The 14,443-nt window shown below is 62.6% G+C and overlaps 1 protein-coding gene across 2 annotated transcripts in view; it reads left to right on the top strand.

Moving 5' to 3' along the window:
* LOC123746178 (uncharacterized) overlaps window positions 1-14,443 on the top strand; it is a 110,408-nt gene that overhangs the window by 58,221 nt on the left and 37,744 nt on the right. The window contains exon 3 of one of the 2 annotated variants that reach the window (XM_069315037.1): window positions 47-115. The exons of the other annotated variant lie outside the window; for it this stretch is intronic. Within the exon in view, the coding sequence (XP_069171138.1) occupies window positions 47-115 (69 nt within the window). The remainder of the gene's footprint in view (window positions 1-46; window positions 116-14,443) is intronic. 2 annotated transcript variants of the gene reach the window in all.

The following is a 14,443-nucleotide window of genomic DNA, read 5'->3' as shown; positions in this document are numbered from 1 at the left end:
GAATAACATACACTCTGCCTCTTAGTAACACGAATTATGTTTTCAGGTAAATAAGAGTGAGGAAGAACTCCAGGAAGTGGACGAGACTAACGAGGAAATAGAGCAGCTGCTTCAGGTGTGGGAGCTCTTATTAGTTCAGTACCTGCCGCAGGTGGTGTGTGTGTGTGTGGGTAACCAGCTGCCGCAGGTGGTGTGTGTGTGTGGGTAACCAGCTGCCGCAGGTGGTGTGTGTGTGTGGGTAACCAGCTGCCGCAGGTGGTGTGTGTGTGTGTGTGGGTTGCCAGCTGCCGCAGGTGGTGTGTGTGTGTGGGTAGCCAGCTGCCGCAGGTGGTGTGTGTGTGTGGGTAGCCAGCTGCCGCAGGTGGTGTGTGTGTGGGTATCCAGCTGCCGCAGGTGGTGTGCGTGTGTGGGTAGCCAGCTGCCGCAGGTGGTGTGTGTGTGTGTGGATAGCCAGCTGCCGCAGGTGGTGTGTGTGTGTGGGTAGCCAGCTGCCGCAGGTGGTGTGTGTGTGTGTGGATAGCCAGCTGCCGCAGGTGGTGTGTGTGTGTGGGTAGCCAGCTGCCGCAGGTGGTATGTGTGTGTGTGTGTGGATAGCCAGCTGCCGCAGGTGGTGTGTGTGTGTGTGTGGGTAGCCAGCTGCCGCAGGTGGTGTGTGTGTGTGGGTAGCCAGCTGCCGCAGGTGGTGTGTGTGTGTGTGGGTAGCTAGCTGCCGCAGTTGGTGTGTGTGTGTGTGTGTGTGGGAAGCCAGCTGCCGAAGGTGGTGTGTGTGTGTGTGGGTAGCCAGCTGCCGCAGGTGGTGTGTGTATGTGTGGGTAGCCAGCTGCCGCAGATGGTGTGTGTGTGGGTAGCCAGCTGCCGCAGGTGGTGTGAGTGTGTGGGTAGCCAGCTGCCGCAAGTGGTGTGTGTGGGTAGCCAGCTGCCGCAGGTGGTGTGTGTGTGGGTAGCCAGCTGCCGCAGATGGTGTGTGTGTGGGTAGCCAGCTGCCGCAAATGGTGTGTGTGTGTGGGTAGCCAGCTGCCGCAGGTGGTGTGTGTGTGTGGGTAGCCAGCTGCCGCAGATGGTGTGTGTGTGGGTAGCCAGCTGCCGCAGGTGGTGTGTGTGTGGGTAGCCAGCTGCCGCAGGTGGTGTGTGTATGTGTGGGTAGCCAGCTGCCGCAGATGGTGTGTGTGTGGGTAGCCAGCTGCCGCAGGTGGTGTGAGTGTGTGGGTAGCCAGCTGCCGCAAGTGGTGTGTGTGTGTGGGTAGCCAGCTGCCGCAGGTGGTGTGTGTGTGGGTAGCCAGCTGCCGCAGATGGTGTGTGTGTGGGTAGCCAGCTGCCGCAAATGGTGTGTGTGTGTGGGTAGCCAGCTGCCGCAGGTGGTGTGTGTGTGTGGGTAGCCAGCTGCCGCAGATGGTGTGTGTGTGGGTAGCCAGCTGCCGCAGGTGGTGTGTGGGTAGCCAGCTGCCGCAGGTGGTGTGTGTGTGTGGGTAGCCAGCTGCCGCAGGTGGTGTGTGTGTGTGGGTAGCCAGCTGCCGCAGGTGGTGTGTGTGTGTGTGTGTGTGTGGGTAGCCAGCTTCCGCAGGTGGTGTGTGTGTGTGGGTAGCCAGCTGCCGCAGGTGGTGTGTGTGTGGTAGCCAGCTGCCGCAGGTGGTGTGTGTGTGTGGGTAGCCAGCTGCCGCAGATGGTGTGTGTGTGTAGCCAGCTGCCGCAGATGGTGTGTGTGTGGGTAGCCAGCTGCCGCAGGTGGTGTATGTGTGGGTAGCCAGCTGTCGCAGGTGGTGTGTGTGTGGGTAGCCAGCTGCCGCAGATGGTGTGTACGTGTGTGTAGCCAGCTGCCGCAGGTGGTGTGTGTGTGGGGTAGCCAGCTGCCGCAGATGGTGTGTGAGTGGTAGCCAGCTGCCGCAGGTGGTGTGTGTGGGGTAGCCAGCTGCCGCAGATGGTGTGTGTGTGGGTAGCCAGCTGCCGCAGGTGGTGTATGTGTGGGTAGCCAGCTGCCGCAGGTGGTGTGTGTGTGGGTAGCCAGCTGCCGCAGGTGGTGTGTGTGTGTGGGAAGCCAGCTGCCGCAGGTGGTGTGAGTGTGTGTGTGTGGGTAGCCAGCTTCCGCAGGTGGTGTGTGTGTGTGGGTAGCCAGCTGCCGCAGGTGGTGTGTGTGTGGTAGCCAGCTGCCGCACGTGGTGTGTGTGTGTGGGTAGCCAGCTGCCGCAGATGGTGTGTGTGTGTAGCCAGCTGCCGCAGGTGGTGTGTGGGTAGCCAGCTGCCGCAGGTGGTGTGTGTGTGTGGGTAGCCAGCTGCCGCAGGTGGTGTGTGTGTGTGGGTAGCCAGCTGCCGCAGGTGGTGTGTGTGTGTGTGTGTGGGTAGCCAGCTTCCGCAGGTGGTGTGTGTGTGTGGGTAGCCAGCTGCCGCAGATGGTGTGTGTGTGTAGCCAGCTGCCGCAGATGGTGTGTGTGTGGGTAGCCAGCTGCCGCAGGTGGTGTATGTGTGGGTAGCCAGCTGCCGCAGGTGGTGTGTGTGTGTGGGTAGCCAGCTGCCGCAGATGGTGTGTACGTGTGTGTAGCCAGCTGCCGCAGGTGGTGTGTGTGTGGGGAAGCCAGCTGCCGCAGATGGTGTGTGAGTGGTAGCGCAGGTGGTGTGTGTGTGTGGATAGCCAGCTGCCGCAGGGTGTGTGTGTGTGTGTGTGTGGGTAGCCAGCTGCCGCAGGTGGTGTGTGTGTGTGGGTAGCCAGCTGCCGCAGGTGGTGTGTGTGTTTGTGGGTAGCTAGCTGCCGCAGTTGGTGTGTGTGTGTGTGTGGGTAACCAGCTGCCGCAGGTGGTGTGTGTGTGTGTGGGTAGCCAGCTGCCACAGGTGGTGTGTATGTGTGGGTAGCCAGGTGCCGCAGGTGGTGTGTGTGTGTGGGTAGCCAGCTGCCGCAGGTGGTGTGTGTGTGTGGGTAGCCAGCTGCCGCAGGTGGTGTGTGTGTGTGTGGGTAGCCAGCTGCCGCAGGTGGTGTGTATGTGTGGGTAGCCAGGTGCCGCAGGTGGTGTGTGTGTGTGGGTAGCCAGCTGCCGCAGGTGGTGTGTGTGTGTGTGGGTAGCCAGCTGCCGCAGGTGGTGTGTGTGTGTGTGTGTGGGTAGCCAGCTGCAGCAGATGGTGTGTGTGTGGGTAGCCAGCTGCCGCAGGTGGTGTATGTGTGGGTAGCCAGCTGCCGCAGGTGGTGTGTGTGTGTGGGTAGCCAGCTGCCGCAGATGGTGTGTGTGTGGGTAGCCAGCTGCCGCAGGTGGTGTATGTGTGGGTAGCCAGCTGCCGCAGGTGGTGTGTGTGTGTGGGTAGCCAGCTGCCGCAGATGGTGTGTACGTGTGTGTAGCCAGCTGCCGCAGGTGGTGTGTGTGTGGGGTAGCCAGCTGCCGCAGATGGTGTGTGTGTGGTAGCGCCGGTGGTGTGTGTGTGTGTGTGTGTGTGGATAGCCAGCTGCCGCAGGGTGTGTGTGTGTGTGTGGGTAGCCAGCTGCCGCAGGTGGTGTGTGTGTGTGGGTAGCCAGCTGCCGCAGGTGGTGTGTGTGTGTGTGGGGGTAGCTAGCTGCCGCAGTTGGTGTGTGTGTGTGTGTGGGTAGCCAGCTGCCGCAGGTGGTGTGTGTGTGTGTGGGCAGCCAGCTGCCGCAGGTGGTGTGTATGTGTGGGTAGCCAGGTGCCGCAGGTGGTGTGTGTGTGTGTGGGTAGCCAGCTGCCGCAGGTGGTGTGTGTGTGTGGGTAGCCAGCTGCCGCAGGTGGTGTGTGTGTGTGTGTGTGGGTAGCCAGCTGCCGCAGATGGTGTGTGTGTGGGTAGCCAGCTGCCTCAAATGGTGTGTGTGTGTGGGTAGCCAGCTGCCGCAGGTGGTGTGTGTGTGTGGGTAGCCAGATGCCGCAGATGGTGTGTGTGTGGGTAGCCAGCTGCCGCAGGTGGTGTGTGGGTAGCCAGCTGCCGCAGGTGGTGTGTGGGTAGCCAGCTGCCGCAGGTGGTGTGTGTGTGTGGGTAGCCAGCTGCCGCAGGTGGTGTGTGTGTGTGGGTAGCCAGCTGCCGCAGGTGGTGTGTGTGTGTGTGGGTAGCCAGCTTCCGCAGGTGGTGTGCGTGTGTGGGTAGCCAGCTGCCGCAGGTGGTGTGTGTGTGTGTGTGCGTAGCCAGCTGCCGCAGGTGTTGTGTGTATGGGTAACCAGCTGCCGCAGGTGGTGTGTGTGGGTAGCCAGCTGCCGCAGGTGGTGTGTGTGTGTGGATAGCCAGCTGCCGCAGGTGGTGTGTGTGTGTGGGTAGCCAGCTGCCGCAGGTGGTGTGTGTGTGTGGATAGCCAGCTGCCGCAGGTGGTGTGTGTGTGTGGGTAGCCAGCTGCCGCAGGTGGTATGTGTGTGTGTGTGTGGATAGCCAGCTGCCGCAGGTGGTGTGTGTGTGTGTGTGTGGGTAGCCAGCTGCCGCAGGTGGTGTGTGTGTGTGGGTAGCCAGCTGCCGCAGGTGGTGTGTGTGTGTGTGGGTAGCTAGCTGCCGCAGTTGGTGTGTGTGTGTGTGTGGGAAGCCAGCTGCCGCAGGTGGTGTGTGTGTGTGTGGGTAGCCAGCTGCCGCAGGTGGTGTGTGTATGTGTGGGTAGCCAGCTGCCGCAGATGGTGTGTGTGTGGGTAGCCAGCTGCCGCAGGTGGTGTGAGTGTGTGGGTAGCCAGCTGCCGCAAGTGGTGTGTGTGTGTGGGTAGCCAGCTGCCGCAGGTGGTGTGTGTGTGGGTAGCCAGCTGCCGCAGATGGTGTGTGTGTGGGTAGCCAGCTGCCGCAAATGGTGTGTGTGTGTGGGTAGCCAGCTGCCGCAGGTGGTGTGTGTGTGGGTAGCCAGCTGCCGCAGATGGTGTGTGTGTGGGTAGCCAGCTGCCGCAGGTGGTGTGTGTGTGGGTAGCCAGCTGCCGCAGGTGGTGTGTGTATGTGTGGGTAGCCAGCTGCCGCAGATGGTGTGTGTGTGGGTAGCCAGCTGCCGCAGGTGGTGTGAGTGTGTGGGTAGCCAGCTGCCGCAAGTGGTGTGTGTGTGTGGGTAGCCAGCTGCCGCAGGTGGTGTGTGTGTGGGTAGCCAGCTGCCGCAGATGGTGTGTGTGTGGGTAGCCAGCTGCCGCAAATGGTGTGTGTGTGTGGGTAGCCAGCTGCCGCAGGTGGTGTGTGTGTGTGGGTAGCCAGCTGCCGCAGATGGTGTGTGTGTGGGTAGCCAGCTGCCGCAGGTGGTGTGTGGGTAGCCAGCTGCCGCAGGTGGTGTGTGTGTGTGTGGGTAGCCAGCTGCCGCAGGTGGTGTGTGTGTGTGGGTAGCCAGCTGCCGCAGGTGGTGTGTGTGTGTGTGTGTGGGTAGCCAGCTTCCGCAGGTGGTGTGTGTGTGTGGGTAGCCAGCTGCCGCAGGTGGTGTGTGTGTGGTAGCCAGCTGCCGCAGGTGGTGTGTGTGTGTGTAGCCAGCTGCCGCAGATGGTGTGTGTGTGTAGCCAGCTGCCGCAGATGGTGTGTGTGTGGGTAGCCAGCTGCCGCAGGTGGTGTATGTGTGGGTAGCCAGCTGCCGCAGGTGGTGTGTGTGTGGGTAGCCAGCTGCCGCAGATGGTGTGTACGTGTGTGTAGCCAGCTGCCGCAGGTGGTGTGTGTGTGGGGTAGCCAGCTGCCGCAGATGGTGTGTGAGTGGTAGCCAGCTGCCGCAGGTGGTGTGTGTGGGGAAGCCAGCTGCCGCAGATGGTGTGTGTGTGGGTAGCCAGCTGCCGCAGGTGGTGTGTGTGTGTGGGTAGCCAGCTGCCGCAGGTGGTGTGTGTGTGTGGGAAGCCAGCTGCCGCAGGTGGTGTGAGTGTGTGTGTGTGGGTAGCCAGCTTCCGCAGGTGGTGTGTGTGTGTGGGTAGCCAGCTGCCGCAGGTGGTGTGTGTGTGGTAGCCAGCTGCCGCAGGTGGTGTGTGTGTGTGGGTAGCCAGCTGCCGCAGATGGTGTGTGTGTGTAGCCAGCTGCCGCAGGTGGTGTGTGGGTAGCCAGCTGCCGCAGGTGGTGTGTGTGTGTGGGTAGCCAGCTGCCGCAGGTGGTGTGTGTGTGTGGGTAGCCAGCTGCCGCAGGTGGTGTGTGTGTGTGTGTGTGGGTAGCCAGCTTCCGCAGGTGGTGTGTGTGTGTGGGTAGCCAGCTGCCGCAGATGGTGAGTGTGTGTAGCCAGCTGCCGCAGATGGTGTGTGTGTGGGTAGCCAGCTGCCGCAGGTGGTGTATGTGTGGGTAGCCAGCTGCCGCAGGTGGTGTGTGTGTGTGGGTAGCCAGCTGCCGCAGATGGTGTGTACGTGTGTGTAGCCAGCTGCCGCAGGTGGTGTGTGTGTGGGGAAGCCAGCTGCCGCAGATGGTGTGTGAGTGGTAGCGCAGGTGGTGTGTGTGTGTGTGTGTGGATAGCCAGCTGCCGCAGGGTGTGTGTGTGTGTGTGTGGGTAGCCAGCTGCCGCAGGTGGTGTGTGTGTGTGGGTAGCCAGCTGCCGCAGGTGGTGTGTGTGTGTGTGGGTAGCTAGCTGCCGCAGTTGGTGTGTGTGTGTGTGTGGGTAGCCAGCTGCCGCAGGTGGTGTGTGTGTGTGTGGGTAGCCAGCTGCCACAGGTGGTGTGTATGTGTGGGTAGCCAGGTGCCGCAGGTGGTGTGTGTGTGTGGGTAGCCAGCTGCCGCAGGTGGTGTGTGTGTGTGGGTAGCCAGCTGCCGCAGGTGGTGTGTGTGTGTGTGGGTAGCCAGCTGCCGCAGGTGGTGTGTATGTGTGGGTAGCCAGGTGCCGCAGGTGGTGTGTGTGTGTGGGTAGCCAGCTGCCGCAGGTGGTGTGTGTGTGTGGGTAGCCAGCTGCCGCAGATGGTGTGTGTGTGTAGCCAGCTGCCGCAGATGGTGTGTGTGTGTGGGTAGCCAGCTGCCGCAGGTGGTGTATGTGTGGGTAGCCAGCTGCCGCAGGTGGTGTGTGTGTGTGGGTAGCCAGCTGCCGCAGATGGTGTGTACGTGTGTGTAGCCAGCTGCCGCAGGTGGTGTGTGTGTGGGGTAGCCAGCTGCCGCAGATGGTGTGTGAGTGGTAGCGCAGGTGGTGTGTGTGTGTGTGTGTGTGGATAGCCAGCTGCCGCAGGGTGTGTGTGTGTGTGTGTGGGTAGCCAGCTGCCGCAGGTGGTGTGTGTGTGTGGGTAGCCAGCTGCCGCAGGTGGTGTGTGTGTGTGTGGGGGTAGCTAGCTGCCGCAGTTGGTGTGTGTGTGTGTGTGGGTAGCCAGCTGCCGCAGGTGGTGTGTGTGTGTGTGGGCAGCCAGCTGCCGCAGGTGGTGTGTATGTGTGGGTAGCCAGGTGCCGCAGGTGGTGTGTGTGTGTGTGGGTAGCCAGCTGCCGCAGGTGGTGTGTGTGTGTGGGTAGCCAGCTGCCGCAGGTGGTGTGTGTGTGTGTGTGGGTAGCCAGCTGCCGCAGATGGTGTGTGTGTGGGTAGCCAGCTGCCGCAAATGGTGTGTGTGTGTGGGTAGCCAGCTGCCGCAGGTGGTGTGTGTGTGTGGGTAGCCAGATGCCGCAGATGGTGTGTGTGTGGGTAGCCAGCTGCCGCAGGTGGTGTGTGGGTAGCCAGCTGCCGCAGGTGGTGTGTGGGTAGCCAGCTGCCGCAGGTGGTGTGTGTGTGTGTGGGTAGCCAGCTGCCGCAGGTGGTGTGTGTGTGTGGGTAGCCAGCTGCCGCAGGTGGTGTGTGTGTGTGTGGGTAGCCAGCTTCCGCAGGTGGTGTGTGTGTGTGGGTAGCCAGCTGCCGCAGGTGGTGTGTGTGTGGTAGCCAGCTGCCGCAGGTGGTGTGTGTGTGTGGGTAGCCAGCTGCCGCAGATGGTGTGTGTGTGTAGCCAGCTGCCGCAGATTGTGTGTGTGTGGGTAGCCAGCTGCCGCAGATGGTGTGTACGTGTGTGTAGCCAGCTGCCGCAGGTGGTGTGTGTGTGGGGTAGCCAGCTGCCGCAGATGGTGTGTGAGTGGTAGCCAGCTGCCGCAGGTGGTGTGTGTGGGGTAGCCAGCTGCCGCAGATGGTGTGTGTGTGGGTAGCCAGCTGCCGCAGATGGTGTGTGTGTGGGTAGCCAGCTGCCGCAGGTGGTGTGAGTGTGTGGGTAACCAGCTGCCGCATGTGGTGTGTGAGTGTGGGGGTAGCCAGCTGCCGCATATGGTGTGTGTGTGTGGGTAGCCAGCTGCCGCAGATGGTGTGTGTGTGGGTAGCCAGCTGCCGCAGGTGGTGTGAGTGTGTGGGTAACCAGCTGCCGCATGTGGTGTGTGAGTGTGGGGGTAGCCAGCTGCCGCAGATGGTGTGTGTGTGTGGGTAGCCAGCTGCCGCAGATGGTGTGTGTGTGTGTGGGTAGCCAGCTGCCGCAGATGGTGTGTGTGTGTGGGTAGCCAGCTGCCGCAGGTGGTGTGTGTGTGGGTACCCAGCTGCCGCAGGTGGTGTATGTGTGGGTAGCCAGCTGCCGCAGGTGGTGTGTGTGTGGGTAGCCAGCTGCCGCAGGTGGTGTGTGTGTGGGTAGCCAGCTGCCGCAGATGGTGTGTGTGTGTGGGTAGCCAGCTGCCGCAGATGGTGTGTGTGTGTGGGTAGCCAGCTGCCGCAGAATGTGTGTGTGTGTGTGGGTAGCAAGCTGCCTCAGATGGTGTGTGTGTGGGTAGCCAGCTGCCGCAGGTGGTGTATGTGTGGGTAGCCAGCTGCCGCAGGTGGTGTGTGTGTGTGGGTAGCCAGCTGCCGCAGGTGGTGTGTGTGTGTGGGTAGCCAGCTGCCGCAGGTGGTGTGTGTGTGGGTATCCAGCTGCCGCAGGTGGTGTGTGTGTGTGTGTGGGTAGCCAGCTGCCGCAGGTGGTGTGCGTGTGTGTGCGTAGCCAGCTGCCGCAGGTGTTGTGTGTATGGGTAACCAGCTGCCGCAGGTGGTGTGTGTGTGTGGGTAACCAGCTGCCGCAGGTGGTGTGTTTGTGGATAGCCAGCTGCCGCAGGTGGTGTGTGTGTGTGGGTAGCCAGCTGCCGCAGGTGGTGTGTGTGTGTGGATAGCCAGCTGCCGCAGGTGGTGTGTGTGTGTGTGTGGGTAGCCAGCTGCCGCAGGTGGTGTGTGTGTGTGGGGGTAGCCAGCTGCCGCAGGTGGTGTGTGTGTGTGGGTAGCCAGCTGCCGAACGTGGTGTGTGTGTGTGTGTGGGTAGCTAGCTGCCGCAGTTGGTGTGTGTGTGTGTGGGTAGCCAGCTGCCGCAGGTGGTGTGTGTGTGTGGGTAGCCAGCTGCCGCAGGTGGTGTGTATGTGTGGGTAGCCAGGTGCCGCAGGTGGTGTGTGTGTGTGGGTAGCAAGCTGCTGCAGGTGGTGTGTGTGTGTGTGGGTAGCCAGCTGCCGTAGGTGGTGTGTGTGTGTGTGTGTGGGTAGCCAGCTGCCGCAGGTGGTGTGTGTGTGTGGGTAGCCAGCTGCCGCAGGTGGTGTGTATGTGTGGGTAGCCAGGTGCCGCAGGTGGTGTGTGTGTGTGGGTAGCCAGCTGCCGCAGGTGGTGTGTGTGTGTGTGGGTAGCCAGCTGCCGTAGGTGGTGTGTGTGTGTGTGTGTGGGTAGCCAGCTGCCGCAGGTGGTGTGTGTGTGTGGGTAGCAAGCTGTCGCAGGTGGTGTGTGTGTGGGTAGCCACCTGCCGCAGGTGGTGTGTGTGTGTGTGGGTAGCCAGCTGCCGCAGGTGGTGTGTGTGTGGGTAGCCAGCTGCCGCAGGTGGTGTGTGTGGGTAGCCAGCTGCCGCAGGTGGTGTGTGTGGGTAGCCAGCTGCCGCAGGTGGTGTGTGTGTGGGTAGCTAGCTGCCGCAGGTGGTGTGTGTATGTGTGGGTAGCCAGCTGCCGCAGATGGTGTGTGGGTAGCCAGCTGCCGCAGGTGGTGTGTGTGGGTAGTCAGCTGCCGCAGGTGGTGTGTGTGGGTAGCCAGCTGCCGCAGGTGGTGTGTGTGTGGGTAGCCAGCTGCCGCAGGTGGTGTGTGTATGTGTGGGTAGCCAGCTGCCGCAGATGGTTTGTGTGTGGGTAGCCAGCTGCCGCAAATGGTGTGTGTGTGTGGGTAGCCAGCTGCCGCAGGTGGTGTGTGTGTGTGGGTAGCCAGCTGCCGCAGATGGTGTGTGTGTGGGTAGCCAGCTGCCGCAGGTGGTGTGTGGGTAGCCAGCTGCCGCAGGTGGTGTGTGTGTGTGGGTAGCCAGCTGCCGCAGGTGGTGTGTGTGTGTGCGTAGCCAGCTGCCGCAGGTGGTGTGTGTGTGGGTAGCCAGCTGCCGCAGATGGTGTGTGTGTGGGTAGCCAGCTGCCGCAGGTGGTGTATGTGTGGGTAGCCAGCTGCCGCAGGTGGTGTGTGTGTGGGTAGCCAGCTGCCGCAGATGGTGTGTGTGTGTGGGTAGCCAGCTGCCGCAGAATGTGTGTGTGTGTGTGGGTAGCCAGCTGCCTCAGATGGTGTGTGTGTGGGTAGCCAGCTGCCGCAGGTGGTGTATGTGTGGGTAGCCAGCTGCCGCAGGTGGTGTGTGTGTGGGTAGCCAGCTGCCGCAGGTGGTGTGTGTGTGTGTGGGTAGCCAGCTGCCGCAGGTGGTGTGTGTGTGTGTGGGTAGCCAGCTGCCGCAGGTGGTGTGTGTGTGTGTGGGTAGCCAGCTGCCGCAGGTGGTGTGTGTGTGTGTGTGGGTAGCCAGCTGCCGCAGGTGGTGTGTGTGTGTGGGTAGCCAGCTGCCGCAGGTGGTGTGTGTGTGGGTAGCCAGCTGCCGCAGGTGGTGTGTGTGTGGGTAGCCAGCTGCCGCAGATGGTGTGTGTGTGGGTAGCCAGCTGCCGCAGATGGTGTGTGTGTGTGTGGGTAGCCAGCTGCCGCAGATGGTGTGTGTGTGTGGGTAGCCAGCTGCCGCAGATGGTGTGTGTGTGTGGGTAGCCAGCTGCCTCAGATGGTGTGTGTGTGGGTAGCCAGCTGCCGCAGGTGGTGTATGTGTGGGTAGCCAGCTGCCGCAGGTGGTGTGTGTGTGTGGGTAGCCAGCTGCCGCAGGTGGTGTGTGTGTGTGTGGGTAGCCAGCTGCCGCAGGTGGTGTGTGTGTGTGGGTAGCCAGCTGCCGCAGGTGGTGTGTGTGTGGGTAGCCAGCTGCCGCAGATGGTGTGTGTGTGTGGGTAGCCAGCTGCCGCAGATGGTGTGTGTGTGTGGGTAGCCAGCTGCCGCAGATGGTGTGTGTGTGTGGGTAGCCAGCTGCCTCAGATGGTGTGTGTGTGGGTAGCCAGCTGCCGCAGGTGGTGTATGTGTGGGTAGCCAGCTGCCGCAGATGGTGTGTGTGTGTGGGTAGCCAGCTGCCACAGGTGGTGTGAGTGGGTAGCCAGCTGCCGCAGGTGGTGTGTGTGTGTGGGTAGCCAGCTGCCGCAGGTGGTGTGTGTGTGTGTGGGTAGCCAGCTGCCGGAGGTGGTGTGTGTGTGGGTAGCCAGCTGCCGCAGGTGGTGTGTGTGTGGGTAGCCAGCTGCCGCAGGTGGTGTGTGTGTGTGGGTAGCCAGCTGCCGCCGGTGGTGTGTGTGTGTGGGTAGCCAGCTGCCGCAGGTGGTGTGTGTGTGTGGGTAGCCAGCTGCCGCATATGGTGTGTGTGTGTGTGTTGGTAGCCAGCTGCCGCAGATGGTGTGTGTGTGTGGGTAGCCAGCTGCCGCAGAAGGTGTGTGTGTGGGGGTAGCCAGCTGCCGCAGGTGGTGTGTGTGTGTGTGTGGGTAGCCAGCTGCCGCAGAAGGTGTGTGTGTGGGGGTAGCCAGCTGCCGCAGGTGGTGTGTGTGTGTGTGTGTGGGTAGCCAGCTGCCGCAGTTGGAGTGTGTGTGTGTGTGGGTAGCCAGCTGCCGCAGATGGTGTGTGTGTGTGTGTTGGTAGCCAGCTGCCGCAGATGGTGTGTGTGTGTGGGTAGCCAGCTGCCGCAGAAGGTGTGTGTGTGGGGGTAGCCAGCTGCCGCAGGTGGTGTGTGTGTGTGTGTGGGTAGCCAGCTGCCGCAGAAGGTGTGTGTGTGGGGGTAGCCAGCTGCCGCAGGTGGTGTGTGTGTGTGTGTGTGGGTAGCCAGCTGCCGCAGTTGGAGTGTGTGTGTGTGTGGGTAGCCAGCTGCCGCAGGTGGTGTGTGTGTGTGGGTAGCCAGCTGCCGCAGATAGTGTGTGTGTGTGTGGGTATCCAGCTGCTGCAGGTGGTGTGTGTGCGTGGGTGGCCAGCTGCCGCAGGTGGTGTTTGTGTGTGGGTAGCCAGCTGCCGCAGATGGTGTGTGTGTGTGGGTAGCCAGCTGCCGCAGGTGGTATGTGTGTGGGTAGCCAGCTGCCGCAGGTGGTGTGTGTGAGTGGGTAGCCAGCTTCCGCAGGTGGTGTGGTTGTGTGTGGATAGCCAGCTGCCGCAGGTGGTGTGTGTGTGTGGGTAGCCAGCTGCCGCAGGTGGTGTTTGTGTGTGGGTAGCAAGCTGCCGCAGATGGTGTGTGTGTGTGCGTTGCCAGCTGCCGCAGATGGTGTGTGTGTGGGTAGCCAGCTGCCGCAGGTGGTGTGTGTGAGTGGGTAGCCAGCTGCCGCAGGTGGTGTGTGTGTGTGTGGATAGCCATCTGCCGCAGGTGGTGTGTGTGTGTGTGGGTAGCCAGCTGCCGCAGATGGTGTGTGTGTGGGTATCCGGCTGCCGCAGGTGGTGTGTGTGTGGGTAGCCAGCTGCCGCAGGTGGTGTGTGTGGGTAGCCAGCTGCCGCAGGTGGTGTGTGTGTGTGGGTAGCCAGCTGCCGCAGGTGGTGTGTGTGTGGGTAGCCAGCAGCCGGAGGTGGTGTGTGTGTGGGTAGCCAGCTGCCGTAGGTTGTGTGTGTGGGTTGCTAGCTGCCGCAGGTGGTGTGTGTGTGTGGGTAGCCAGCTGCAGTAGGTGGTGTGTGTGTGGGTAGCCAGCTGCCGCAGGTGGTGTGTGTGTGTGGGTAGCCAGCTGCCGTAGGTTGTGTGTGTGGGTTGCCAGCTGCCGCAGGTGGTGTGTGTGTGGGTAGCCAGCTGCCGCAGGTGGTGTGTGTGTGTGGGTAGCCAGCTGCCGCAGGTTGTGTGTGTGGGTAGCCAGCTGCCGCAGGTGGTGTGTGTGTGGGTAGCCAGCTGCCGCAGGTGGTATGTGTGTGTGGGTAGCCAGCTGCCACAGATGGTGTGTCTGTGTGGGTAGCCAGCTGCCGCAGATGGTGTGTGTGTGGGTAGCCAGCTGCCGAAGTTGGTGTGTGTGTGTGGGTAGCCAGCTGCCGCAGATGGTATGTGTGTGTGGGTAGCCAGCTGCCGCAGGTGGTGTGTGTGGGTAGCCAGCTGCCGCAGGTGGTGTGTGTGTGTGGGTAGCCAGCTGCCGCAGGTGGCGTGTGTGGGAAGCCAGCTGCCGCAGGCGGTGTGTGTGTGTGGGTAGCCAGCTGCCGAAGGTGGCGTGTGTGTGGGTAGCCAGCTGCCACAGGTGGTGTGTGTGTGTGGGTAGCCAGCTGCCGCAGATGGTGTGTGTGTGGGTAGCCAGCTGCCGCAGGTGGTGTGTGTGTGGGTAGCCAGCTGCCGCAGGTGGTGTGTGTGTGTGTGGGTAGCTAGCTGCCGCAGATGGTGTGTGTGTGTTGGTAGCCAGCTGCCGCAGATGGTGTGTGTATGGGTAGCCAGCTGCCGCAGATGGTGTGTGTGTGTGTGTGGGTAGCCAGCTGCCGCAGATGGTGTGTGTGTGGGTAGCCAGCTGCCGCAGGTGGTGTATGTGTGGGTAGCCAGCTGCCGCAGGTGGTGTGTGTGTGTGGGTAGCCTGCTGCCGCAGGTGGTGTGAGTGTGTGGGTAGCCAGCTGCCGCAGGTGGTGTGTGTGTGTGTGTGGGTTGCCAGCTGCCGCAGATGGTGTGTGTGTGTTGGTAGCCAGCTGCCGCAGGTGTGTGTGTATGGGTAGCCAGCCGCCGCATATGGTGTGTGTGTGGGTAGCCAGCTGCCGCAGGTGTGTATGTGTGGGTAGCCTGCTGCCGCAGGTGGTGTGTGTGTGGGTAGACAGCTGCCGCAGGTGGTGTGTGTGTGTGGGTAGCCAGCTGCCGCAGATAGTGTGTGTGTGGGTAGCCAGCTGCCGCAGATGGTGTGTGTGTGGGTAGACAGCTGCCGAAGGTGGTGTGTGTGTGCGGGTAGCCAGCTGCCGCAGATGGTGTGTGTGTGTGTGTGGGTAGCCAGCTGCCGCAGATGGTGTGTGTGTGGGTAGCCAGCTGCCGCAGATGGTGTGTGTGTGGGTAGACAGCTGCCGAAGGTGGTGTGTGTGTGCGGGTAGCCAGCTGCCGCAGATGGTGTGTGTGTGTGTGGGTAGCCAGCTGCCGCAGGTGGTGTGTGTGTGGGTAGCCAGCTGCCGCAGATGGTGTGTGTGTGTTGGTAGCCAGCTGCCGCAGATGGTGTGTGTGTGGGTAGCCAGCTTCCGCAGAAGGTGTGTGTGTGTGGGTAGCCAGCTGCCGCAGGTGGTGTGTGTGGGTAGCCAGCTGCCGCAGTTGCAGTGTGTGTGTATGGGAAGCCAGCTGCCGAAGGTGGCGTGTGTGTGTGGGTAGCCAGCTGCCGCAGGTGGTGTGTGTGTGGG

Source organism: Procambarus clarkii, chromosome 80 (genome assembly GCF_040958095.1).
Source record: "Procambarus clarkii isolate CNS0578487 chromosome 80, FALCON_Pclarkii_2.0, whole genome shotgun sequence".
Classification (NCBI taxonomy): domain Eukaryota; kingdom Metazoa; phylum Arthropoda; class Malacostraca; order Decapoda; family Cambaridae; genus Procambarus; species Procambarus clarkii.
Note: the sequence above shows the minus strand (reverse complement) of the source record. Positions and strands in the feature narration are given on the sequence as shown.